The sequence below is a fragment of the Tachypleus tridentatus genome, chromosome 2 (assembly GCF_004210375.1).
Source record: "Tachypleus tridentatus isolate NWPU-2018 chromosome 2, ASM421037v1, whole genome shotgun sequence".
NCBI lineage: Eukaryota > Metazoa > Arthropoda > Merostomata > Xiphosura > Limulidae > Tachypleus > Tachypleus tridentatus.
In genome coordinates, this window is record NC_134826.1 from 70723633 (window position 1) to 70751264 (window position 27632).

The 27632-nt window shown below is 32.1% G+C and overlaps 1 protein-coding gene across 2 annotated transcripts in view; it reads right to left on the minus strand.

Moving 5' to 3' along the window:
* Positions 1-3682: 3682 nt before the first annotated feature.
* Positions 3683-27632, minus strand: part of pasha (microprocessor complex subunit partner of drosha) — a 39000-nt gene continuing 15050 nt past the window's right edge. For both annotated transcript variants that reach the window (XM_076488395.1, XM_076488396.1), the window contains 12 exons: positions 24369-24438; positions 22922-22982; positions 20600-20681; positions 17766-17867; positions 16089-16187; positions 13892-13980; positions 13221-13321; positions 11897-11996; positions 10600-10656; positions 8222-8305; positions 6633-6743; positions 3683-5997 (listed from right to left, as the gene is read on the minus strand). In XM_076488395.1, the coding sequence (XP_076344510.1) occupies positions 5905-5997; positions 6633-6743; positions 8222-8305; positions 10600-10656; positions 11897-11996; positions 13221-13321; positions 13892-13980; positions 16089-16187; positions 17766-17867; positions 20600-20681; positions 22922-22982; positions 24369-24438 (1049 nt within the window). In that variant the 3' untranslated portion in view covers positions 3683-5904. The remainder of the gene's footprint in view (positions 5998-6632; positions 6744-8221; positions 8306-10599; positions 10657-11896; positions 11997-13220; positions 13322-13891; positions 13981-16088; positions 16188-17765; positions 17868-20599; positions 20682-22921; positions 22983-24368; positions 24439-27632) is intronic.

Genomic DNA, 27632 nt, shown 5'->3' on the forward strand with positions numbered 1-27632 from the left:
CCGGAACTTTTCTCGCAAATACGTTGATCAAATGCTGTATCTCTCAAATCATTAGGAAGACCTTCGTCTGTGTCCAGCTGACATATTGGCTTTTCCATTCAGAATTAGCTTACGTATTTTTGCTTGGTCAAACATTTTTATGTAATATTTCACAAGAACTCAATGTCGATGTCATCACGTGATTCCTGGCTTCAATTTCAACTTTATTTTACAAAGTATTATCACAAACAACATTTAACCCTCGAGTAATTTCCTTAAAAATGAACATTACACGCGATACAATTGCTATGAACGTTCTCGACTTATTTAGGTCTAAACTACGCATGTGCAGCTCGTTCAAAACCATATGTTTGTCACTTTTTTTTCAGACATTCCTGTGTATATATGTCTCCATTGCAACTTTAATTTGCAATAATTTAGTTTCTGCTCATTTCATAGACTGCTATAAGCACGTTTTAGTTTTTTTCTCTTTACGATTGGTTTTATTCTTCGTTTATTTTTATGTGAGTTTCTTTATTTCAACTCGCAAAACTGTGTAATACATTGAATTCTCATAACGGTTTTTTTTTGTTTTAATTTCACGCAATGCTAGTCGAGGGCTATCTGCGCTAGCCATCCCTAATTTAGCAGTGTAAGACTAGAGGGAAGGCAGCTAGTCATCACCACCTACCGCCATCTCTTGGGCTATTCTTTTACCAACAAATAGTGGGATTGATCGCACATAATACTGTTTGGTGCGACCGGGATTCGAACCTGCGGCCCTCGAATTACGAGTCGTACACCTTAACCAACCTGGCTATGCCGGGCCACTTTCATAACGGTTTCATACTCTATCCACTATTATAAACACCATTACTTCATGGTTTCCATGTAGTTTAATCAAGCAGTTACATCTACGTGAATTTTTCAAGCCGAGTAAATGTTTTTGAAATAGATAAAAATTTATGGATCTAACATACAATGCCTATAAAAAAGTGTACTTTAAATGGCATGAGTGAAAATGATAGAATAAGAAAAAATCAATCAGAAGGCATAATAACTACCGCAAAATTTTGCGGGTCGCACCTACTTAATATACGCGCTCAACATTGGAACACAATACTAGTGTAATACAATTTTGCACATTTCGATGTTGCCAAATTGTATTTCACAGGAATCTCCATAAATATAATAGTGCTTTATCTTGTACGTTCATGTAACTACTTCGCAGGATGTGGTTGGATCTTCACCAAATTTGTTATGGGAGATACACATACATTTTCAGTTTTGCGGTTTCCAGTTTTTATGGGAGTTTTTTTTTTTTCGTGTTTTTACAATTACGACATGTCCTTTCATTAATTATTAACTCACATGTCAACAGCACCCAAAGCTAACTTTCTTCCGATTAAATTGTAATTTGAATGCTGTTCTTATAACACATCCATGGCCTTGAAATGCAGAGCACGTTTTTTACAACAACAGGCTACGAATCTTTCAGATTCCCAAACCACGATCACTAGGCCTCGTGTTCTTGATTCACAATAGTCTTCTTGGGGTTTTTATATTGTATATAAACTTATAAAGAGTTGTTAATCTATGTCTAATCAAAACCGAAACAAATTTAACGTTTTCCAATGAACGCGTAAAAGTATAACTTACCAGGATTCTGAATATGTTTATTCAATCTCAAGTTGTAAGGAATCAAAGTTAATTTTAAGAACTCGTGATGGAAAGCAAAGAATATTACTAAATATACCATACTCAGTACTGCCGAAGCCCTCTCCTAGTACCATGACTCATAAAAATTAACTCGGATAAGGCAAACATAGCGTCTAGTGGTCTAGATACTGAATATATTTCATGAATAACGACTGGTATGGTATAAACCACATTAACAATGTGAATTGGAATTATTATCAATTTAATTCATTTGGTAAACAAATTTTCAGATTAAGAATTAACAACATAATATTATTTATTTCAACATATATTTTATGTATTACTACTAACTTACAAGTTCAGATGTTTTTTCTCGAGGCGACATTTAGTAAGAATTTTTCACAAATGGTGTTTGCACGATCTGAAGCGTTAAAAACAATTATCTAGCGCCATCTAGTCGCTATGCTTTACAATAGTATGTATTCATACAATTTCAACTTAAATTATTATATATGGATTGATTGATTATTTGGAATTAAACACAAAGCTTCACACGGTATCAAAACCCAGTTTTAAGCAGTGTGAGCTCGCAGACATACCTCTGTATATATTTCTCAATATCTTCATTTACAGTTCGATTTGTAATACCAGATTTTGCTCTCGAAGTTGAAAAAGTAATCCTGAAGAACCTATAAAGCGAAGTATTATTTTAAATATACTTTGAATGTATTAACCATTATTTACCTCAGTAGGTGTATTTCGTAATATATTCCAGTTATGCGTTGGGGTTTGTTTTTTAATTTCGCGCTACACGAGAGTTATCTGCGCTAGCCGGCCCTAATTTTATTGGTTATAAAATAAAGTTTTGATAATGATATATATATATTTATATGGGGAAATGTGCTTCAAGTGAAAGTATGTTAATTGCAAGTTGTATAATTAAATTTGGCGTAATGAATAATATCCGATATAAAGCATATTTTAAAATAGTAACATACTTAGGAGATGGAAAAAGCATGACAATAATTTAGTCCCACACCTTTTTACATAAACAAACTATCACCCTAAAAATATTCACAAAATAGATCTACAAAAATTGGCCACTTTCAGCCATAGGCATAACATACGGTAACAGTGAACTGAATACGTCTTTCATTGATAATCAAGAAATTCATTTTTTGAAAACTCGGTCTAAAATACGGCTTAATGCCAATAGGCCTAAAATTTGCGACAAAAATCGGGTAAATGCAAGCTTTGCGTTCTTTTTGTTACGTTTTTGGTTTCAAAATCAGAAACGCATAGAAAGCGCTGTCATTAAATGAAAAGTTTCATGGACAATGACTTGTGGGGCATAAAACTTAAAGCAAAAAATGATCTATAATTGTGTATTTGAAATGGATAAAAGTTCACACGATACTTGCCACATTCAATACACAACATTTAATCAATAATTTCAATGTTCATGAACAACACAAGATAATACAGAATTCGCTTGATGGTGCATTTCTTTTATAAATAGACATCATTCACCAGGATACGCTGAATTTATTGAATGAACCTATTGACTGTCAAGTATTTCAGCTGCTACGGCAACTCCGAACCAAGTCCAAAATACAACTCTAATGCTTCTTCATTTTGTAACTTTTTCGTGACGCCATTTTGGATCTAAAGTGAAACATTTTGTAAGTGGGTCATATGCATGTCTTTTAAAACACATTGAGAACACAGTATTGAGAACGAATCAACTCGTCCGTGGCACTGTGTTACCGATCGGCTTGGACGAGTTATCTCGTCTACGGCACTGAACAGGTTAAAGGCAACGTGAATCTGTTGCCTACGGTTGATTTTTGTATCGCTGATAAACATAATGTTACTTTTTAGTGTTAAGGTTCGTCGTAAAGACAAGATAGTGTTCCCACTACCCCTTTCCGTGTAGGTCTAAATGTTTCTCTGATAATTTCGTATTTGTAGAGTATTTTTGGATGTAATAATTATACAAAAAGGTGATACTGAGAGTGATTTCAATGCAGAAGAAAAGTACATAAATACAAAATAAATCTTTAATAAGTTTAATTTTAGCATAGAATTTTATCCTAAGGTTATACATAATTTGGTTTTTTTTTAAAAAACAAAATATTTTTATGCTATCAAAGAATAATTATTTTACTTCATTTCGTGATCGGTTTAATAAACTAGTTCATTAAAAATAAAAATTAAGACGTCAGATTTTTTCATTTACTTTAGATTGTAGACAACCATCTGAATAAAGAAATTTAAAAAGCAACATAAATTTGACACTTAGTGAATAACAACTCCATGATTAAACAAACTTCATTAATCAATTATAAATCTCCATGATTCGATTTACTCATTCTCAGATAGTAGAAAACTTAAGAGTTATCATAATGTACTAAACGGATATAAAAAAAAATAGTTTGTAATTTTAACAGCCATTACTAAATTTGATTAGCATGTTCCTTGTACATAAGGTTTCTGTTTTTATATATGACAGTAAAGGTTTTAACCGAATTAAAATACGTACACTGTTACAAGGTGAAATTAAAGCTTAAGTTGCTTACAAGTCTTCACAATTAAGCCTCACAAAAAGACAGACAGACAAAAATTTAACTACAATAGAATAGCAATCGTGGTAAAGTTCTCCAATAAGTTTAAAAAGTATCAGCACTAATAAGTTTCATCAGCTTTGATAGACTGAATAGATTTTAAAATTCAAGTATCTTATAATTACAAATTAATCAAAATGTGAAGCAAATAACATTTCAAAACATTCAACGTCTCTAAATAAAACTTGACTACCATTCTTTTAATTTCATTCCTTTTACAGTTATGTCTTTTACGATAGTACCTACTGCAATGAACTATAGAAATGGTTTGAACAAAGTACTGAGTTACAGCCTGATTCATTATACAACATGGCACAGCATTCCTGTATTAAACGCCATCTACAAAACAACAGAGCCCTGGTGAACTGCAGTAATTGAGATACAGTTACCAATTTTTTTATTATCAAGGAGGTTTTGTTAGATATAAAAAAAATTACAGCTTTTAAATCTTTCTGGCTGAGATAGGCAATATATTGCATATTTCAGTAAGATTATATTAAGGTTATTGGCATTTGTATAGAAAGAAATTCACAGATCTATTAGAAAATGCCACTAAATAAACTTTATACTATAACCCAAACCTAGCTTTTATTAAGTGTTACTAACAAAAATCAGATCAAGAAGTACCAGACGGTCAATACAGTTTAAGTTGTGGCACCTAGTGTTTGGTAAGTTAATACGTAAAATCGACGTTTTAAAGATAAAACAAGGGCAAAGTTTGGTTTGTCATCTTGAAGAGAGTTACACATTTACTGTCACCAGTTGAGATAAATATAAAATGGAAAAACAAATTTGAACTCACTACAAACTTGTAGAAGCTCCTTCTCCATATTTTTATGTGTGCTTTTTATTTCATGGAAAATCTACTTATAAAGTTATTGAAAACTTGACACAAATGTGTCAGATATTCAAGGAATTTACCAAAATATTACAACATAAAATTGCTCCTAGCAGTGGATAAGATTAACCAATGGGTTCGGGGTCTTATTCTTGTTGAAAGGAAAAAAAAATAGTAGTTACGATATGCAATTCCATAATGTTCTAGTAATATCAACTGTTCACAGTATCTGGTAATACCTTAATACATCACCAAATGCAGGTCTCAGCTATAGAACATAAAACATCACAATAATAATAAAAAATTAATCCAAATTCCATGATTCTGCAGTAGATATAAATACCCATGAATATGTTGAAGTGAAACATTATAACAAAATTAGGGTTGTACAGAATTAAATCAGCAACTTAAATCTGTACATCATCAAGCATTATGATGAATGCCAGTAACATAATTGTTGTGGAGGTAAAATACAACAAAATCTTATATTTTTAAATTTTCACTTCAGTCAAGTTTTTATCCTAATACAACCATTTTTTTTTTCTCCAAGGACTCAGACTTTTGAAACATACACACATAAAAACAGACATGTGTGATTCCCTAACACAGTAGACATGGATACAACACACACAAGACAGTCATTACAGGGCAAAAACGAATATTTATCAGTACAGTTATTTCTCTAATTATTCAGAGTACCACAATGCTTGATTTGTTTTACCCCAGGACAAAAGCTAAAAAAAGCAAAAAAATAAAAAATAAAAGAAATAAATGACATCACAATTTAAATGTGGTGTATTTCAACTACAGGTCGACATTGTTCAAGTTTGAAGTTGAGGGAGATGGAAGAATTTCTAAATTCTGAGGAATAAACTTCCCAATGGGCTTGACAGCTTCCTGTAAATAAAGAGCAACAGTTTTCCAGTTAACCTACCATTTCACTTACATACACTATAACAAATAATCTCAAGGTGGATTGTGATAGATAAAAGAAACAATAACTATACCACAGGTTTATAATAAGTTTCAAAGCTATTGTTAACCTAACAGGGTGTTTTACACTCTGGTTCTTCACATTGTACATTAGATTGTTTAAAAAATACAAATCAGTATTTTTAAAACATATAACTTACTTTAAATATATGTGTAAAACAAAGAGAAAGAACATTTAGGTTTTGGAAGTTGGACCATAAGATGTGAGCTCCAATATAACTGACTAGCATTCTCATTAACATATTTAATTAATAAGACTGCAACTAATTTATTCAATAGCAAAATAAAATAACATTTCCATCAATAAACGAAAAACAATAAAAATAACTGATATGAAATCCCAGAACCTGTAAAGTCTCATTTCCTATGGTTGGTTGATTTGGCATTTTATGGCACAAAACAACTAGGCTATCTACACCCCTTTCCTATGTCTACCTTCAAATAAATTCAACAAGGTGGGCACAAAAAAAAATAATGTGAGAAAATAAACCTGCATGTTCAGAAAGATTTAGCTGCTGTCAGTAATGTACAAGACGTACCCTTCGAGCTTTCAGTTTCAACATCTCCTGCTTGAGTTTGTTCAAAATAGAATAATTGGGCTTGTGAGCACATGCCTTGCTCTGGAGTTCAGTGATTCTTTGTTCTTCCTCCTGTAAAACAAGTCATAAGCATAATAAACCATAGACTTCTCAAGAAAAAATAATATGTTTAAAGTTTGAAACTTCTCACACCAATTTCTGAGCCCTACTTAAATTGTCTACATGTCCCACAACACAGTATAATGTGCTATACTATAATATTACTCTGGGGAAGTGGGGCTGATGAAGCTTTTATAAACATGCAAAAGTTCAAAGTACAATCAACATTATCTTAACAACAGTCGTAAAGAGAGGAATCACTGTTTCAGTCATTCTGAAATATATAGATTAGTAAAAGCTTTACAAATGTTTTATTTCAGTGTTCATAGCAAAATTTCATGTGCTATATATTAAAGTCAATTATCAATAGAAAACCTGTATTGTTTAATTACATTATGAGATAAAACTACAAAACTTACAAATTAAATTACACTTCCTTTGTGATTCCACTAACACAAAAATAACAGTTTTGATACTGTTTGATTATGAAACCAAACTTGATGAAATTATTTCACAGAATAGTGAAAACACACATTCATTGAGGTTTCTTTACAAACAACTTGTTTAAATCTTTAAAATAAATGTGGAAACATTGCTCAAGATTTCAGTTACTCAGAAATAAAAAGTTGAGTTGTTTAGATAGTGCAACTCTGTAAAACAGCAAATTTCTGCATCATAAAAACAGATTCATTTAAGCCTACTTTAAAAACAACCTCAGAAACCTCACCAGGATTTTAGACAAATCGTCTGTACTTCAACAGGTAATTACTCTGTATGTATTATCATCTAAGATAATAAAGATGGGCTGTTGTATTTTGAAAATTAAACAATTTCTAAATAATCACATTAATTTTGAAGTTAAACTTTAAGGCTTGCTTGTAGGCTAAATATAATACGTGACAATAATAATTAACAAGATTTTAGTAAGACTGAAAAACAGAAGAGGAAGTTGCTTAAAAAAACAATTAACTGGTGATTTTGAGTAATAAATGACCAGCTGTCCTAATAACCAGTCAACAACTGTTCAGTGCGAGTTGAAGGCTTAGAATAAGCTGGAACAAAGAAACCATTAATGTATCTCAAGATAGCTAGTATGTGAATTAAAACTTTTATTAAAACAGAGAACAATGTTTCAATGTTAAGTCATCTCTTGGTTAACAAAGAAAAAGGAAGGTAAACACAAAGGAAACTATTAAAAAAGATTAACATTATACATGTTACACTCCAAATTATGGCTTCCAATTTAAATGGAATATCTTTTTATAACTGTGAAACACTGACAATAACACTGGCATGTATCTTTCGTTACCAACATTTACAGAATTGATATCATCTTGAACAAAGATTCTTATTCTTAATATTTGATTTTAAATATTAGACAAATACAAATAACTTATGAATGATATAATAAAAATTCTGGAATAAACTTATAACGTTTACATATTATGATAACTTGAAATTAGCAAAAAAGTAAAAACATGTCACAATACCTTTTTTTCCTTTAATGTTTTACAAGAACCAATCCCATAAAGACGGAGTAAGGAACCCCAACAAGCGATGTGTGGATGGAGACCCTGCAATGAGAGAGAAACAAAACCATACAAAAACAAAAGTTAATCTGAAACCTTTATTCAAAAATATACAGGGATTTTCTTTTTATATATTTTACTGAAATTAAACTGCCCCTTGACCCTTGAACTGTAGTTTGCATCATATGATGCAATTACTTTTGTGCAACATTTTGAGTAGCCTGCCCCCAAATTAGCAAATCTTTGTACATGGGGGGGAGGTGGGGACAGATTCACACAAGCTGCAAGGAAAGAGTTAAATTTGGAAAACTGAAGAAAAGTATGCTGCTAGTTCTCAAACGTTACCCTAAAAACGTAAGTAACACTATAAAAAAGTTACATTAGTAAGTACTTAAGACAGTGAATGTCTAGATAAGTCTAGAAAAACTATGGTAAATGAATATTTTCTTTTTCAAATTACTCAACACCGAGTAAACAGTTCCAACTCCAACTTACTGGTCATTGAAATCTAATAAATAATGGTTGTAATAATGCTTGCAGTAGAAATTAATGTTTGCATAAGAAGCATAAAGTCTCACATACTTACAGATTACTGGGAAGCCTAGACTAGTTCCAAGGTATAGGTACCATAACACCACCCTTTGAGAATATAATTATCTAGGCTATGTTTATCAGATGATTTAGTTTCTCTACAAGTATCTTGGTTGTTTTTTTTTAATTAAAGCCATCCACTTCCATCCTTTAACAACATTATACCAAAAAACAATAACTATTTAAGCACAGCTTTGAACATAACTACAGTCAATATTTCTAAATACAAATGGAAACAGCAGATTGTAAACTATTCACATTAATGTAGATTTAGTAAAGTGATGTGTCCTTGTGGTAAAGCAACAACTCAAGAGTTCTTGGTGGGAACAACCAGAGGAATCTCATGAGAAGTTCACAAGACAAAGATACAAACCACAGACTGATGTGTTTGTTAACACCAGTTATTTCAAGACATAGATACAAACCACAGACTGATGTGTTTATTAGCACCAGTTATTTTTGGTTTCTATTTAAATTGTATGAGAATTGTATTCTATTACAACATCTGTTATACTTATTACAGTAAGGACAGAGAACCAAACTCTTATTTACTTCATATTACTGTGAAGTTCATCATATCCAAATAAGGTACAAAAGTAAAGTATTATTTAATGACTTTAATCACAAATACAAACAGTTACTAAGCCGTGACAAAGACAACTGGAAATATTAATTTTAAAGGTCAAGTCACAGGTCAATCTTTGTCCATTATTGTTTTTTTATGATTTAATACCAGAAGGAGTGACTGGTACACTACTCGGAAATAAAGTGCAAACAAAAACATACTTAGATTCTAGGAAGAAACAACATACTTTTAATGTCTTTTCAATACAGTTTCTCACAAGAAAATTTTGAATTACTATATTTGCCCAAATATAATGTGCATACAGTTTTGAAAGGTTAAATTGAAGTTTGATTTTTTTAACACATCAGTTGTACAAAATGTAGTTTCTAAGTACAGTAAATACTATCAATGTATCAAACACTTCTGGAAGTCTTCTATTTAATATTTTTTACATGTCAATCTTACAAAATGTATTGAAGAGTTTATATGTGATAATACACTGTATTCATCATTACACAAGTCTTCATCAACAGAATTATAACTACCAACCATTCGATTTTCTTACTTGTACCTTCGCTTCTTCTGATTCCCACATCACCTCATCTTCTGTACCATTCATTCTATTGGCTATGCAATGTTTACTGAAACCTTTAATGATGTCTGGTGGTAGCTTATAGTAAAATATCTAACAAAACTAAATGTGTGGGAATATGGTGTGCAACCAATATTTCTAGGGGGAATTTGGAGGGAAAAACAATTGCATTACATTTGGGTAAATACAGTAAATCAAACTATCTGAACTTTTTTTACTACAAATAAATACTATTTAGTAAGTTCAAATTAAGTTTCAAACTGCTTGGTTAAGTATTTACAATATGAGAAATAAATTATTATGGGAAATCAGTAAAACCGTCCAGTCCAGAATGGATTAATCAGATGCACACCAAGCCTTTTACACTAGTTACTCTTGGTGTCATAACTATCAAACAGCAAAGTTGTTGTGAGGAAATTTCTAAAAAGATTACCTCAGATCTGTCAAAACAACTATCACACAATAAGAAGGCATATGGCATTAGTTTGTTCTCCCAAGCTATTTCAAGCCACTCAGAAAGCATGTAACACACTAGTTTATCTTCCAAAGCAACCCTTGAAAAGGCTGATAGAATACCCTATATTTCCTCACCTGAAGAATGGCTTGTGAGGCCCTTTGTTTCCCATCTCTCTTGTTTTTACATAAGACCTAAATAAAAAAAATAAAACAAGATTTTCAATTAAATTTGAAAGTTCAATTTCACACAAATGTTTTCCTGCACTTTGTAAGAATGAAGTTTTGAATGCATTTTTTAAAATTCTACTTTTCTTAATTTCAATAACATGCATTCCAACCAAACTCCAATTCCATAATTTTGGTGTTAATTCATACTATCCCTATTCCTTATACACCCTTGTGCAAATTAATTGAAACAAATGGTCATTTTACTATATTTTCAGCATGGCAGCCGGTGTAGGCTCGCTGGACCCGCTGATTTCCTTCAACAGACATTTTTTCACACAGATGGTGTCATTAGCTGTGTTTTGCAGTACGGTCGATCTATTTTTGGGATATATGATGAAAATTTGAGGAATATTACGTCATTCGAAATTGCGTTAGATGGGCCAGGAGACCAGTCAAAAAACAACTTCTTACCAACTCAATGAAGAAAAATCTGTATCAATGGGGTCTGAAATACAAGAACTGGATGCAAAAACAGTGGAGGAAGGTGTTATTCAGTGATGAGACTCATTTATTTGTACAGGGTCAAAGAAGTTTGCATGTTTGCAGATCTCCAGGTGAGAAACTTCAAAAATCTCACATCAATCAGTTCGTAAAACATTCCTTGGATAAGATGTTTTAGGGCTTTTTCAACTACTATGGCATAGGAGGCTTACATATCGTATGATGCGAGGACCACAGTACATCGAAGTTTTGCAGAGAAGAGTTGTTCCAGAATTGAAAAAGATTTCCATATGGATCTGGCATTTTTCAGCAAGATGTGGCTCCGTGCCACACATCGAAACTTGTGAAAAATTTTATGACTACAGTGCGAATAAAGGTGCTGGACTGGCCTGGAAACTCTCCAGACTTAAATCCTATTGAAAATCTTTGAGCGATTTGTAAAGAAACTTTGGGGAAAAGACTGTACTATAAAAGATAAGCTAATTGAGGTGTGGTACCGTGATCCAAAAATTAGTAAAGACTGAAGTCAACTCATGGACTCAATGCCAAAGAGGATTAATGATCTTCTGAAAAATAAAGGCAGTCATATCATGTATTAATTTGTGAGTAATTTTTGGATTTTCAGAAATAAAACATAAAAAATTGAAAAAATCGTAATTTTCCGTCTTATTTCAATTAATTTGCACAAGGGTGTATGTTAAACTAACAAAATAACTTCAAACCTCAATTACTTTATCAAAAGAAATGAAAGAATTCAACATACTGTTGCTTTCTGCTTCCCCACTGTCATAGTAAACTCATTCTTCTGGTGTTTCAATGATTTCAATTCTATTTTGATCTGGGTGTCTCCCATCCCATAATTCCTGAAAAACCATAAATTACTTAATGACTAAAGTTAACATTTAGAACAGAACCACTTTCCTGTTTAAAAAGTATATTTTTTAAAAGTAAACCCTTTCTAAGATGCTTGAGTAACATGTTTTGCAAACACCAAATCAAGATGACAGTAGCAATTCTGCTAATACATATTGTAGATGTCTGCTTGAAACTCATGTCTCACTGGTGGATTAATAAGTTTTGGTCCAGGAGAGAGCAGTTAATATTTATCTTACTAAAACTTTCATCAAAACACAAGTTGAAAAACAGAAAATTACTTAGTCTATTGCACCTCACAACTATAATTTATCTTTATATGTTATAACTTATCATCAGCATAAGAAATTAGTTTTGTTACAACAAGAGTGGACTAAAGTTTCTGGTCAGTCAAATCAAATACTGATATTTGGGTCATAAAGATGCAATGTATTCAGCTTATAATGCAAGTTGAAATGAATAAGAAACATACATTTTTTAAAAAGAACACTTATTTTTATGTTGGTAGAAATGCATAAGATTAGAATAAAGATAAATTATTTTTCGGCAAATGTAGCGAGAAGCTAAAAACACTAAGAAAAAGTCCAAGTACTAACCCTAAAATCAGAAGTGTGTGATATCTTTCAAGAACGAATACAAACCAGACTGTTTCCAAACACAACTGAAATGTAGAACATTTTTCACCCTTTTGACTGGAATGGATACTTCAAAATAATATTTTTGGCAAGTTTCTCACTCTTGTTTCATTTATTTGTCTCAATTCACCAGTAAGTCTCTTCCTTTGCTCTATTAACACACATCTGACCAGTTTCCCAACAGTGTCAGACAAAACATTACTGATAATCCTCTTTTCAGGCTTTCAATGTGAATACTCATATCTGTATTAAATAATTTATTTGGACCATCACCATAATTTTTTAGTTGTTTTAAGTGGTGCACAAGCTTTTGACTCAATGGCTTCTGTAACTGAGCCTAAAGCTTGCATACTAATTAAAATTTAAAAAAATAAAGGTTTTATTTTGACTCTAAATATTCTCTTTTGATGAAGAAATACACGTATTAATTGCATAAGATATAATACTTTTACTTCTTTTTAAGTGCAAAACTACACAACAGGTATTTATGCTATGTTCTGTAGTGAATCAAACCCTGAATTTTAGCATTGTAAACTAACAGCACACAGGAATAGGAATGGAATATGAATTACTCCTTACCTCTTTAAGCATTCAAGTAAGATCTGGTATGGAGAAGGCTGGCCAGCTTTGACGCACAAGTCATTAATTCTAGGATCTTCAATCCGAATTTCATCAAAGAACTACACAACACAAAGACAGTACAAATGTTGCTGTGTAGTTTCTTATTTTTTATAAAACTATAGAAATTATATTAATTTTCCCTTCATTAATGTACAAAAGTGTTTCACGAACACAACCAACATTATATTTCTAAGTGTTACTTTTTTACATATCCTTATCAATTTTTGGGAAAGTAAAATTAAAAAGAAGAGAAAATAAAAATATCTGGTCATGGGTATGAGTCTACATGTCACGTGAAAAATGATTCTCAACTGAAGCTGTTTTGTAAATGGTATTAAGTACCATGTGTAATATCTGACACATTTTAATATATTATTAACTCTAAAGCAACAGTGCACTGAAAAATGCAACAAATTAAGTAGCTCTTATTATATCTCATATCAAAAATAAATGTATGGATAAGATTGTTTAAAACCTAACAAGAATTTAAGTAGAGTACGCAGTTTGAGAAAAATATAACATTTATTTTTGTTTACAGGGGTACTCTGTGTTGCTTCAAAGAATTCATATGCATCACTGCTGTCCTCTTAAGTCAGAGATTAGTACTAGAAAGATTGTTGAATCCTTACCGCTACATCCTGTTGTTCCTGATCGATCTTCTTGTTGTCAATAGTTACGTGTTTCATCTGCGGGATTAATACTTCTAGTGTAGCTCTAGCTGTTGAAACAGAGTGAAAAGGATGGTCATAAATCTCAGATTTTATTTTTTCTAAAGAGTAATGTTCATAAGGCTTAATTTTTATTATCATTTTCTTCCCAACTACTATCTTTTAACAGTCTGATAAGGTGTGCATTTAGTATTCTCCTGCAGACAATAAATGCTTTAATAATAATTTATAAAGAACTGTACACAGATCATTTTTCTTTGTCACCGTATTTAGTAAAACAAAGTGTTAGTTTACACTGTATTTAGTAAAACGAAGCGTTAGTTTACACTGTATTTAGTAAAACGAAGCATTAGTTTACACTGTATTTAGTAAAACGAAGCGTTAGTTTACACTGTATTTAGTAAAAGAAAGTGTTAGTTTACACTGTATTTAGTAAAGTGAAGTGTTAGTTTACACTGTATTTAGTAAAGTGAAGTGTTAGTTTACACTGTATTAAGTAAAATGAAGTGTCAGTTTACACTGTATTTAGTAAAACGAAGCGTTAGTTTACACTGTATTTAGTAAAACGAAGCGTTAGTTTACACTGTATTTAGTAAAACGAAGCGTTAGTTTACACTGTATTTAGTAAAAGTGTTAGTTTACACTGTACTTAGTAAAAGAAAGTGTTAGTTTACACTGTATTTAGTAAAACGAAGCATTAGTTTACACTGTATTTAGTAAAAGAAAGTGTTAGTTTACACTGTATTTAGTAAAACGGTGTTAGTTTACACTGTATTTAGTAAAGTGAAGTGTTAGTTTACACTGTATTTAGTAAAACGAAGCGTTAGTTTACACTGTATTTAGTAAAACGAAGCGTTAGTTTACACTGTATTTAGTAAAACGAAGCATTAGTTTACACTGTATTTAGTAAAACGAAGCGTTAGTTTACACTGTATTTAGTAAAAGAAAGTGTTAGTTTACACTGTATTTAGTAAAGTGAAGTGTTAGTTTACACTGTATTTAGTAAAGTGAAGTGTTAGTTTACACTGTATTAAGTAAAATGAAGTGTCAGTTTACACTGTATTTAGTAAAACGAAGCGTTAGTTTACACTGTATTTAGTAAAACGAAGCGTTAGTTTACACTGTATTTAGTAAAACGAAGCGTTAGTTTACACTGTATTTAGTAAAAGTGTTAGTTTACACTGTACTTAGTAAAAGAAAGTGTTAGTTTACACTGTATTTAGTAAAACGAAGCATTAGTTTACACTGTATTTAGTAAAAGAAAGTGTTAGTTTACACTGTATTTAGTAAAAGAAAGTGTTAGTTTACACTGTATTTAGTAAAGTGAAGTGTTAGTTTACACTGTATTTAGTAAAGTGAAGTGTTAGTTTACACTGTATTTAGTAAAGTGAAGTGTTAGTTTACACTGTATTTAGTAAAGTGAAGTGTTAGTTTACACTGTATTTAGTAAAGTGAAGTGTTAGTTTACACTGTATTTATTAAAACGAAGCGTTAGTTTACACTGTATTTATTAAAACGAAGCGTTAGTTTACACTGTATTTAGTAAAACGAAGCGTTAGTTTACACTGTATTTAGTAAAACGAAGCGTTAGTTTACACTTTATTTAGTAAAACGAAGCGTTAGTTTACACTGTATTTAGTAAAAGAAAGTGTTAGTTTACACTGTATTTAGTAAAAGAAAGTGTTAGTTTACACTGTATTTAGTAAAGTGAAGTGTTAGTTTACACTGTATTTAGTAAAGTGAAGTGTTAGTTTACACTGTATTTAGTAAAGTGAAGTGTTAGTTTACACTGTATTTAGTAAAGTGAAGTGTTAGTTTACACTGTATTTATTAAAATAAAGTGTTAGTTTATTTAAAAGTGCATGTTGTGTGACTAGTCATAAGAAACAAACCAAAATGTTGGAAACTAAACTCTGCATAACTGCACTGTAGTTTGTTTTTCTTTTTTTTTCAAAATACATTGATACTATTAATGTGATTTATATATAGGCTCACTTTACATATAGATGGATGGCATATCAAAAATTCACAATTAGGCTTGTGTGTCAGGTTGTAATCTTCACACACAAAAAGTGATTTACAAAAAATTGTCTGTTAATGTTTTTCACTACTGGTAATACAAGTTACAATTACTGAATCTACAAAGATGACCACTCACCAGCCTCTGATTTGGCCTGTTTTTTGCTACTTCCATAACCTGTTCCATACTCCATGTCATTAATTATCACTGTGGCACCATACGGCATAGATGCATTCTCTGCCAAAATTATTCAAACAGAAAATATTGAAGAAAACTTGAAACAATGTCTACAGTAACATCAGTGTTTATGTTTCATGACCAGTTATTTTATTTCATCACATTGGTTTGTAGCCCATATTGTCACTCATTCTAAGCTTATTACTAACTCCATGTTTCAAATGACAAAAATAATTCTGTCAAAATCAAATGGTTTTTCCTAAAAATATTTATTAAACACTAATTTACTGTATCAGTGGTTACACTGTATGCTTATTATATTACACACAGTTACAGTCATAGTGTGACTATAAAGTTGGAAGTACTGATCGTAACAGGTAGTTGTTTCTGAAATAACAGTTTGCACTGTTAAGGCAATCAAGAAAAAAATCTATAAGCTATTCTAGTCTCAAATAAGAGCTCTTGTAGGAACACCTGTAATTAATTACAATATTTATGTTAACCAAACATACATGGGGCCTGTCCACTGGACTCACACGGAACTGGAATTTGCTTAACGAATCTATATAAAAGTTAACAATCTTTTACCAAAATATACAAGTCTATTACACACAGATAATCATTTGTGTTATAAATGTATTTGTACTCAAGGTACATCTGTAAATTGATGGCTCAGACTCTCAAAAGGTGACATTCATGTCAAAGTACTTTTGTCTGTTGTACAGCTTATGTATTGTATTTGTGTCATCTGTAAAGTCCATATTTACAATGTTTCAATATCCTTTTATATTTACTTGATCATGTACTCCCCTCCACCACAAACTGATACTAAATCAGCTATATTGCACAAAATACATAGTTTGTGATGACGAGAACCACAACTGAAGTAAAAATACATTCTCAAGATGGTTGATATGGGTATTAAAAGTTTTATTTTAATTATGTGCTAATACCTATACCAGCTGTCTTGAGAACATAAAATAAATCGTTCATAACTCTGACATCAAATAAACAACACCTTATCAAATGGCACTTTATAAAAAGGTCATGGCTTATGCACTCTGACCCACACCCATACAGAGTTCATGTGATTCATTAACAACTGGAAACAAGAATCAGTATGTACCAGTTATCGCAAAATGTAAGTTTCAACTTAATTTGATAAACATCAAAGTGTTGAGAACTGCTTGCCAAACTTCAGAAAATAATGTATGAAAAAGGTTTAGAAACCTTATTTCAGAGGAAAAGTAACAAAACATAACTAAAACATTCATAAAAAGTAGTGTGCAAATATTAAAACCTTTCAGCAACAAATACCATTAATTTTACCTTCTCTATATCGACCTGATTTCCAATTTGATTTAAGTCATCCACTAATTTTGTAAGTCAAGAATTTTTACACTCTAATGGCAAAGCCGGACAGCAATCACATAGGAATGAGCATGTTTGGTGACAAGGATTCAAACTTACAGACCTCAAACCCTAACCACCAAGCCATGCAAGGCCTTAATTTTACTGCTAGAAAATACTGAATGAAAACAGAATAATTCTCATAAAGGACAACAATACATATTTATAATATAAGACTTTGGGTCAGTTTCTAAACTACAAAGGATTAAAATACAAGCAGTTACCTACCTAGTTCTTTAAAGATATAGCGAGGTTGAAGTTTCATGGCATGTTGAACATACTCGTGAAGAATACAAATGAAGGATTTTCCACTTGGATTCATTATAAATTCTGCAAATAAGTAAAAGTGACAAGCTTTTTTTAAAATAACTTCTTAAAATATTCCATAAATGCACCAGCAAAATATAGGCAAATTTTACCCTCTCTCATTTCTCTCTAAGGTTTACAAAACTTTATGTAAAAACAAAGACTTACTTATGTACTTAAAGAACTGTGGCAAATAATGAAATGGTACATTAATATTATGAATAATTATAAACTAATTCTGCATTCCATATATATTGAAAAAAAAACCATTTGAATTTTAAAATAATAACTAAATTATGGCAGCATTGATTTCTTGTGAGAAATAATTACAACCGAAGATAAAACAATTTAGATATTATTACACAGGCCTGCAACGGTTTTATCATCTTACAATTTTTACACATTCTATATTAATTCTTGTATGCTGAAAATACCCATTTTTCTCCATTGTATTCAGATTCATGACAGGCAAAATTTGAGACATACTGTTAACAAGTTTATTCCCGGTAGTTCTGTATGACATGTGTGAAACTTTGCACATTCACTGCTGAACATCCAAAGTCTGCAAAGGCAAAGTCCACGCTCACTAGGTGAAGTTTAACGTCACTCAAAGTCAATAACGAGTATGCCCCCCGTGAGGATCAATAACTGCTTGGCATCTCCTGTCCATGGAAGCGATGAGATGACGAATCACATCCTGTGGAATGACTGTCCACTCAGCCTGCAAAGCTGCTGCAAGCTGAGGTAGAGTCTGCGGTTGAGGTTGTCGCCGTCGCAGACGTCGATCCAACTCGTCCCAAAGATGTTTGATGGGGTTTAAATCTGGTGATCTGGAGGGCCAGGGAAGAACGCTGATGTTGTGGTGTCTCAAGAGGACAGTGGTGAGTCGGGCTGTGTGAGGACGGGCGTTGTCATGTTGAAAATCGTCGTTGATGTTCACCATGATGGGTTGCACATGGGGCCTAAGAATCTTGTCGATGTATCATTGAGCCGTAAGATTCCCTCAAATGTGCAAAAGGTCTGTTCTGGCATTGTAGGCGATGGCAGCCCACATCATGACGCTCCCACCACCATATCTGTCAACATCCTGCACACAGTTTGCTGCAAAACGTTCACCTCAGTGACAGTAAACACGGGTCCTTCCATTCTGCCTATGAAGCATAAAACGTGATTCATCGCTGAACCAAACATGTCTCCATCGTTGATGAGGCCATACCCGATGTGCTCGAGTCCACTGCAGCCGTGCTTGACGATGTTGCTGGGTGAGGATGACGCCTCTAACTGGACGTCGAGGTCGGATTCCTGCATCTCGTAGACGGTTGCGTACGGTCCGATCGAAAATACTATGCAGCCCTGGTATGGTTGAAGCAGTAGACGTCGCAGTGGTGGTCCTATCCCGAAGATGACGTAACCAGATGTAGCGATCTTTTGCGGGCGTGGTCACACGAGGTCTGCCAGATCGTGGACTGTCACAAGTTGATCCATGTTGTTGGTGATGATTCCACAACCTTGTGATGGTGCTTGGGTGGACATTCACAGCTCTGGCAACATCTGATTGAGATTCACCTGCTTCCAAGAGACCAATGGCGTTGTTGCGTTGTGCTTCAGTCAGTCTTGGCGTAACTGTATTGCGTGTCGGTGGCTTAACACTGAGCTATGGAAACCAAGAACCTGTCACTTTTATAGGGATTTTGCACATGTTGCACTTGCAGAACATGCAGATCTCTCAAACAAATTTATTGGACACTAATGTGTTTTGGCGAAAAATCCGATGTTTTCCTCCGTTTTCAAAGTGCACAACTTTTATTGTCATTTTGGTCTGACAATCAGTGCCTTAACATGTGTAACATCACATACTCTGAGCTTGTAATGTTATTACATGTATTTATCTTTAAAATAAAAAAAATATCCCTTTTGCATTTCTTGTTTTGAAGAATATATTTATGCGAGAAATTCCCAGCTCTTTGAGAAGATAAACAAAGAAGGGATTTTTGTTAGGCTTCAGATTAACAGTTCAAAAGGACAACAAGAAAGGTTGAAAAAGAGATGTATAGATTTCCCATAAATGCTATTGACAGATTTTTAGAAAACAATAAGGACCCAAATTATTAAAATGTTGTCAATAACATGCTCAATAAATATAAAAAGTTGGTTGTAATATGAGCTTGAAACGTCATTCTTATACTCACATACTGATTATTTCTTATGAAAATCTTGTTGCTGCTAGTTAAGAACAAGGAAAATATTTCATAAAAACATCAAGGAAATAGAGAGGAGGTACAAGGGAAAGTGGAACACCATCATAATGGCTGGTCATTGAAACAAGATGCTCCATACACAATATGTTAAAGAATGACCACAACATAATGGCTGGTCATTTAAACAAGATGCTCCAGACACAATACATAAACGAATGACCACAAACATGTAGTTTTAAAGTGAAAGCTGTATATTCCACAACAAAAAAAATCAGGATCAATGATCTGTCATCAATGTTCTTCCATTTTTCTTCAGTTTATTTGTATATTTATTAACAAACATAATAATAAAAAAGATATTAATTGTGGTAAACAAAATAATTTAATCTAAGTTTTTTCTTTCTTTCAAATTTATGAAAAATCCTTTTGTGATAGAAAAAATTTTTTTTTTTGAAATCTGCATAGCTGAATTATAGAAAATCCTAATCTAAGCCTAATCTACTCTTTTTTTTTTTTTTTTTTTTAAAGAGTCTAGGGACTTGAACATGAAAACCATACCTCTTTTGGTTCCACTAGTTTGAAGGGATCCTTTGTCTGGTGCTGAAGGCAGGGGACAAGTTATCAATTTTGTACCTTCTGGCTAAATTTTTAACAGAAAAATCAGTAATATAATCAATGTTTAAATACAGATTACTTACTTTAAATTGTCAAAAAAATTATCCAAGACCTTAATAATTGGCCACTGGCCAGTACACAACAGATGGAACATAATGTTCAAATGGACCTAATTTTTTTTTAATGACAAATTGAACTACAACTATGTAAGATTAATGAAAAATAACTAAAAATATTTTTTAAAACTTGTATTTGTTTAACTATTTAATGAATTAAGTGAGCATCCTTAATCACTGCTGATTTACTGTGATCACAACTCAGTTTCTGACTATCCAATCAGCTATCATTTAACGCTTTTGGTGAGAACTGGTTAAAGAGTACGTCTCGATCTTTTAAAGTTATTTTCATAATTTTATTAAGCAACTTTACATTTAATTATGTAAACAAAACTTACACCAAAAAGGTAATTATAATTCAAATTTTAATTCGTTTTAATTTCTTAATTTAAAAAGAAATACATAAGGATAAAAATATTAAATATTTTTGTCACATATCACCACCTATTGTATCATTACTCAGTTTACATTTTATTTTTCTTACTACACAACAATTACATTGGTTAAGAAATTAGAAACCAAAATCTGAGATACAGACAATGTCTATATTGTTTTTCTCCTTCAAGACAACACAAAGAAACATGTATGATGACCTTTCAAGTCAACTTGTCAATTTGGTACATCAATGATGGAAAGGTAACATGGACCAAGATTTATTAATTTGATGTTATAACATATTATGACTAAATTTTATGTGGTTGATGCAATTAATTCTCAAACATTAATTCACTAATGAACTGTATAGCTGACTGATACATCCTAACAATACTGAGTAGCAACATTACTGAAAGATATGAGTAAAGAAAAGTACTAAATACTGTAGATCCTCTAACTCTCTCAACATGGGCTTGGTCAATCTGACCGACTACGTAACCTTTTTGTATTCTTTTACACTATAGATTTACTACTTCTAACTTTCAATATAGTATGCATATCTTTACAACATTTGGCAGTCTTTCAGCTAAAATTATCTTTTGCATACAAAAGAATATTTTTAATACACCAAAATAAAGATTTGTCCATGAACATATTGAGTATTTCTTTTGAATAGTCTGTGTGAAAAATACTTTTTAATCTAAGATAAATATATTTATTACCCTTTGAACCATGTCTAACTACTATCTTCCCCATTACAAATTGTAAATAACGAAGGGCGTGTCCAGCTCATGTTATGACATTTAATTACATTATGAACAAACTACTATGAGATGCTTTTGTGTGCATGCCTTGTGAAATATTCTTAATATTATTATGATTTATTTTTACTTAATCTAATCTTAACTAATTTAAAAAAAAGATTCCTATTTTTATATTTTTGTTACTTTTATAATAATATATTAAAAATAAACATGAAAACAAGTACATAATCTTTTTTTTATTGCTGTTAACTGTCACTGACAATTATCCCTACACTTTTATGCTAATGGTAGAAATTTACTAAATTTTTATTTAATTAAATAATGCACTAAAGAACACAGACTAATAACATGCAAAAAGCCTAACTCTCAAAATTATTCTGGCTTTCTAACTATGTAACAAGAGGCATTAAAAATTCACTGAAGTTAGCCATTGCAATTCCTGTGGGAACTAAAGTTGCATTATGAGTGAAACTGATGCTTATCTATTCAGGACACTATACAATAACATAAAAATAAACTTAAGAGAAAACTATTAACAAACCCTGAAAGAGAGAAGATGTGATAGGTCTGATTTTCTATTCAATAGCTCTGTAACCAAACAAAATATGACTATAAAAATTATGGTTTGCCTGAACAAGAGTGATTTTATAGTGAGTAATCTATGTTTAATTTCATACTAATTCAAGGGGTGGAAGGTAAAACTATGGGATTTTTTTTAATACTACCTTGTAGAATTATGAACGTAAAACTTATATACTGTTAAATATGAATTATTAGCTAAGATTTTATTCTATACTAATTGGTATAAAATAAATAAGAAACAGTTTAATAAAATGTTGAATGTAAGACACTAAAGATTTATGAAATGCACAGTGAAAGACACTCAGGATGAGAGGATAAAAAATTAATTGTGTAATTTTTTAAAGAAATTAAGTGGAAGAAGTCATTATGTCTTTACTTTTTAAGAATAAAAAAAAGGAAATTGGAGAATAGACTGATAAAGGACATACCAACGTCGGTCTATCACGTTGCTTTATCATCTTTTGATGTTTTCTTCGGCCAGCCCATGTCCTGTCATCATAACAGATAAAGGAATGAAATGAAACATTACACTGCTAAAGACAGTTGCATTTAGTTCTTTTTATATTAAAGTCAACATAAATAAACTTTAAATCACTTGAGTACTTCAGTTTCTGCCACTGGAAGGTCTACTGTATTTTTCAAAAAATTCTGTAATTTACTTCTTTACATTTATTTTCTCAAAGTCTGGCTAGTGGAGGATATTAACATGTAATTACAGACATATGGTATGTATTGCATCAAGGGATGCCAAATATCTCTAACATCTGGGAGCAGTAATATATCATGTGATCTAAAATGGTAACTTAACAATGTTAGGGACAAGGTGGGTCACCTCTGCTTTACCATCAGAAAATATGAGAACCAATTATCAGTTTTGTACAAATAATGCATTTTACATAGATTTAAAAAGAAACACACACACACACACTATCTTTTGTATAATCTAATATCTACAGTGCTTTGAAGATGAAACAACACTTTCTGTGCAATGTAGAATTTACGGAAACTTTCCTCATCAAAGTCTCAGCTGTGTCTTGAAAATATCTGTGTTTAACAACTGGAGATCAAATGCCAACAATCTAATTCCTAACAGTAATTAAAACATTTTCTGGAGGTTTGAACATTGTTGTGATCATTTCTCAGCATAAAACACCTTTCTTATTGAGAATTGCACTCACAAATCTCTTGCAAATAATCATTTTTCTAGGCACCATGGTGCTAGGTCACCACAGGGTGCACATATATATATCTAGATGATACCAGGAGACATTTCCAAGCAGTATCAAAGCTGTCTTTATAAATATTTTTAGTGTTTGAAAGTAGGAAACAAAGAAAATTCTTAAGTGTTACTTGTGTTCTTGAAGCAGACTTGAAAATGATACATCCTAGTCACACATACTACAAACACTCCTGTTATGTTACAATATGCTATCTACACTAGCCATCCCTAATCTCCCAGGATAAAACTAGAGGAAAGGCAGCTAATTACCACCATCCACTGCCATCCCTTGAGCTACTCTTTTACTGAAGAATACTGGGATTGACCGTGACATTCTAATGCCTGCACAGCTAAAAGGACAAGCATGTTTAGTGTGATGGGGATTCGAACCCACAACCCTCATATTATGAGTTGAGTGCCTTAACCACCTGAACATGCCAAACCATTTAAGCAGATGTCTTTGTTTTGTATAAAAACTTGGGTGCAAAAACTGAAAACATCTGCAACTTTCTCAGTTTGTGGGATATCATCTTTGCAGAAAGAAATCAACAACTCATGAAAACTTCTGTGAATAGAAGAAAAGAAAAGCTTAATGCTTTTCTTATCAATTATATTATTAAAAAATATATTTAAAATAAACAAAAAATCACACATACCTGAATCTTCTAACTGTAATAGTTTGGAATTGGAAAAGTCTGCTACAATACTCATGAAGATTTTGTGGGTCTATAAAGGAACAAAACAATCAAACAAAATGAAACATGTTCTTAATTTTGAAATTTAAAATTACTATTGTTTAAGCAAATAATTTAAAACAGATCTTCACTGGTAACTTCTCCATGAAGAACTGCCATAACTGTTACTGGATTATAAATGTGAGGCATGGGGGAGGAGGGTAATTAAGATAGTTGGTTGGTTGGTTGATTTAGTGTTTTATGGCACAAAGCAGCTAGGCTATCTGTGCCAAACATTCAGTAAAAAGGTAAAAGTAAATTTAGTAAAATTCATAAAAGGAAATTAAGGAAAAACAAAACATAAATATCATAAAAACCAATGTTTACATCTAGTGTACAATGTTAAGATAAAAACAACAGTAATTCAAGTTGTAAAGGGCTTTCTATAGTGTAACTGTAATTATCATTACTTGCCAGGAAGACTAACAGGCAAATACAAAATCCACCATCAATCACCTGAAGTTGGCCTTTCCGGTCCTGATTCTGAGTTATTTGACATTATGACCATTTTAAAAAAGGAAAGCAATAAAAAAGTTTTAAAAAACATGTAGCAAAATTATAATAATAACTCATCACAATGACTAACAGGTAATTCAAACAGCAGTGTTAGTCACCTGAAGTTGGCCCTTCCAGTCCTGGTTTCAAGTTATTCAATGTTACGGATAGTTTCTAATTAAAAATCAAACTAGATGAACTGTGCATTTTAACACTCCTACGAAAAGTGGGGCCTAATAGGCCCCAGAGCAACTTGAAAGGTTATTAATATTAGGCTAATAAATTTGTATTTAAATGAAATTGCCATTTCATTTGATTTCATTTCATTAAAGAAAATTTGATTTCATTTCATTAATGTAAGCACAACATAATGTCCTCTAGTGACTGAACTGATGACATTGGAAACATCGGAGAGGGTTTGCAATGTATAGCTGTACTCTGCAATTAAGATAGCCTGCCTTTATGGTGGCAGGTGGACATGGTAATGTAAATGTGAGAATGAGGACACTGGTCAGCACCATAATTCCATCTTTGTAAGAAGATATACGCCTCACTGCAGAAACTCCTTGGGTGGAGAAACCAGTGAGAATCTGACTCTGGGATGTTCTTCAAATCCCTCTCAACAATAACTCCTCCTTATGAATTTAAAGTATATATCAATAGGTATATCCCCAATTGCTTTTGAATGCAAGAGGAGTTTACTGTGTTAAGATCTGGATGTTTCCAAAAATATGTCACCAGATCGAAGCTTCTTTACTGACTTTGGAGAGTCAGTAAATCCCTCTAGTCCCTTCTGAATGAAAAAGAGAGACATTTGCCCTAAAGTTTGTCTGAAAATGAATGCAGTGTAAGAAAATGAGATACAACAGATGGTACAGATGGTGAGGATTGCTGCTCAGGATCTTCAAGATGTAATCATTTACCTATAGACTGTTTGTTCACTATTTTATCAAACTTTTTAATTGGAGTATCCATAATAAAGAAAGAGAAATTTCAGTGCCCACTGACCCCACCCACAATGGAGCCCCACAATGTCAAGCAAAGACACTGCAGCACTATACCCAAACACCAGCATCAGATACAATGTCCACAACACCTGTTAAGAACATCCAACACTGATACTTGGTTAATCCTAGCCTGAGTGGACCAGCCAACTGACCCAAGGGGGCCACCCCAAGGCCGCTCGTCTACAGGAATTCAAGGCCAAAGTGGTGTGTTAGGTGTGAACTCCTCAACCACCAGGATCCTTTCCTCCCCTTCACGGGTCACCAATGGCAAACACATGCATGGATGTTTAGATCCCAGAGGAGGTTCCCTCACCACATACAGGAATCCACAATGAGGGGTAAGATACTTGATTGTGCAGAATTAAGCATTTTAATATATTTTTTCATTATTGCATAATCACTAATAAACACATTAGTTTGATGCATATTTGTGTAATACATCTTGTCACTTAACACATTTTTTCCATTCAATTAAAAAAAAAAAAAGAGTGAGAGACGTGGGTACACAGAAAACCACATTTGTTAAAGGGGGTTGACAAAAGTTTGGGAAATTTGGTTTTGCTACATAAACTATAGATGTGAACAATATTACAGTTGAATGATAGAAAAGAAGAGGTTTCTTCAATGTAGACACTAGATACATTTCCACATATTAGTCAGTCTCATTTTTACAATGACATATGGAATAAATAATTAATGCATTGCTCTTCTGTGAACATTTTGCTGCCATGTCCCATAAAACTCTAACAGGTTCAATCTTATTATTGTTATATTTACATAAATTTGATATTCTTCTGAAGTAGGTTCTGTATTTAGCCAATCAAATAATTTTGACATTCACTGGCTTTACAAATCATTGGTTGGTTTATGTGTTTCCACTGCAAAAATTAAGTCAAATTCAGAATTGTATGATGTCTTTTACATTCCCAGTCTACAATAAATCAGCTTTGACACAAAGATAAATTGTAATAATGTATAAACAAAGATAATTTTTATATAATGTAGAATAAGTGAGTGAAAACTAAATGGAATCTAAATGACACCCAAGTGTTTGATAGATGGGTGCTAGTGTGCTTAATGGAAAATTCACTGAAAACAACAACAAAACATACAGATGTATCCAAGTTTATAAAAAAATAACAAATAGGCATGTGGAAAAGACAAAAATATACCAAAATGGCAGATGACATTTGAAACAACCAAAAACTAGATGCCTATTTATCCAAAATCTTTTCTTTTGAATTAAAGAGTTGGTTGAAAACATGATGAGAACTTATGTTTCCAAGAATAGTAAATCTTAGTAAAAATCTAATGGTGATAGGAATATTCAGTGAATTTCAATGAAAAAACATAAGAGAACTGTTAGCTGAGCAAAAAGAAGTTGACCTAGTGGAGCTGACCTTGAGCAGATGTAAATTAAAAAAAAAAAAAAACACTTCAAAGTCTCTAACCCCCATTATCAATATTTTGAGTCCAAAGGTATTTTGACACATTCTGCACAAATAGTATTTTATGTGACAAACAGGATAAGTAACCAGGTCAGAGAGCCTCCACAATTTAGGTATGTTTGCTTCTAATTTGGAATTGCTGACTAAAAAAGTGGATAACCAGTAAGCATTACATACCATTTATTTTTAACCAAACACAAAGGAATGACTGATACTTTTATAACATGCCTACAGTA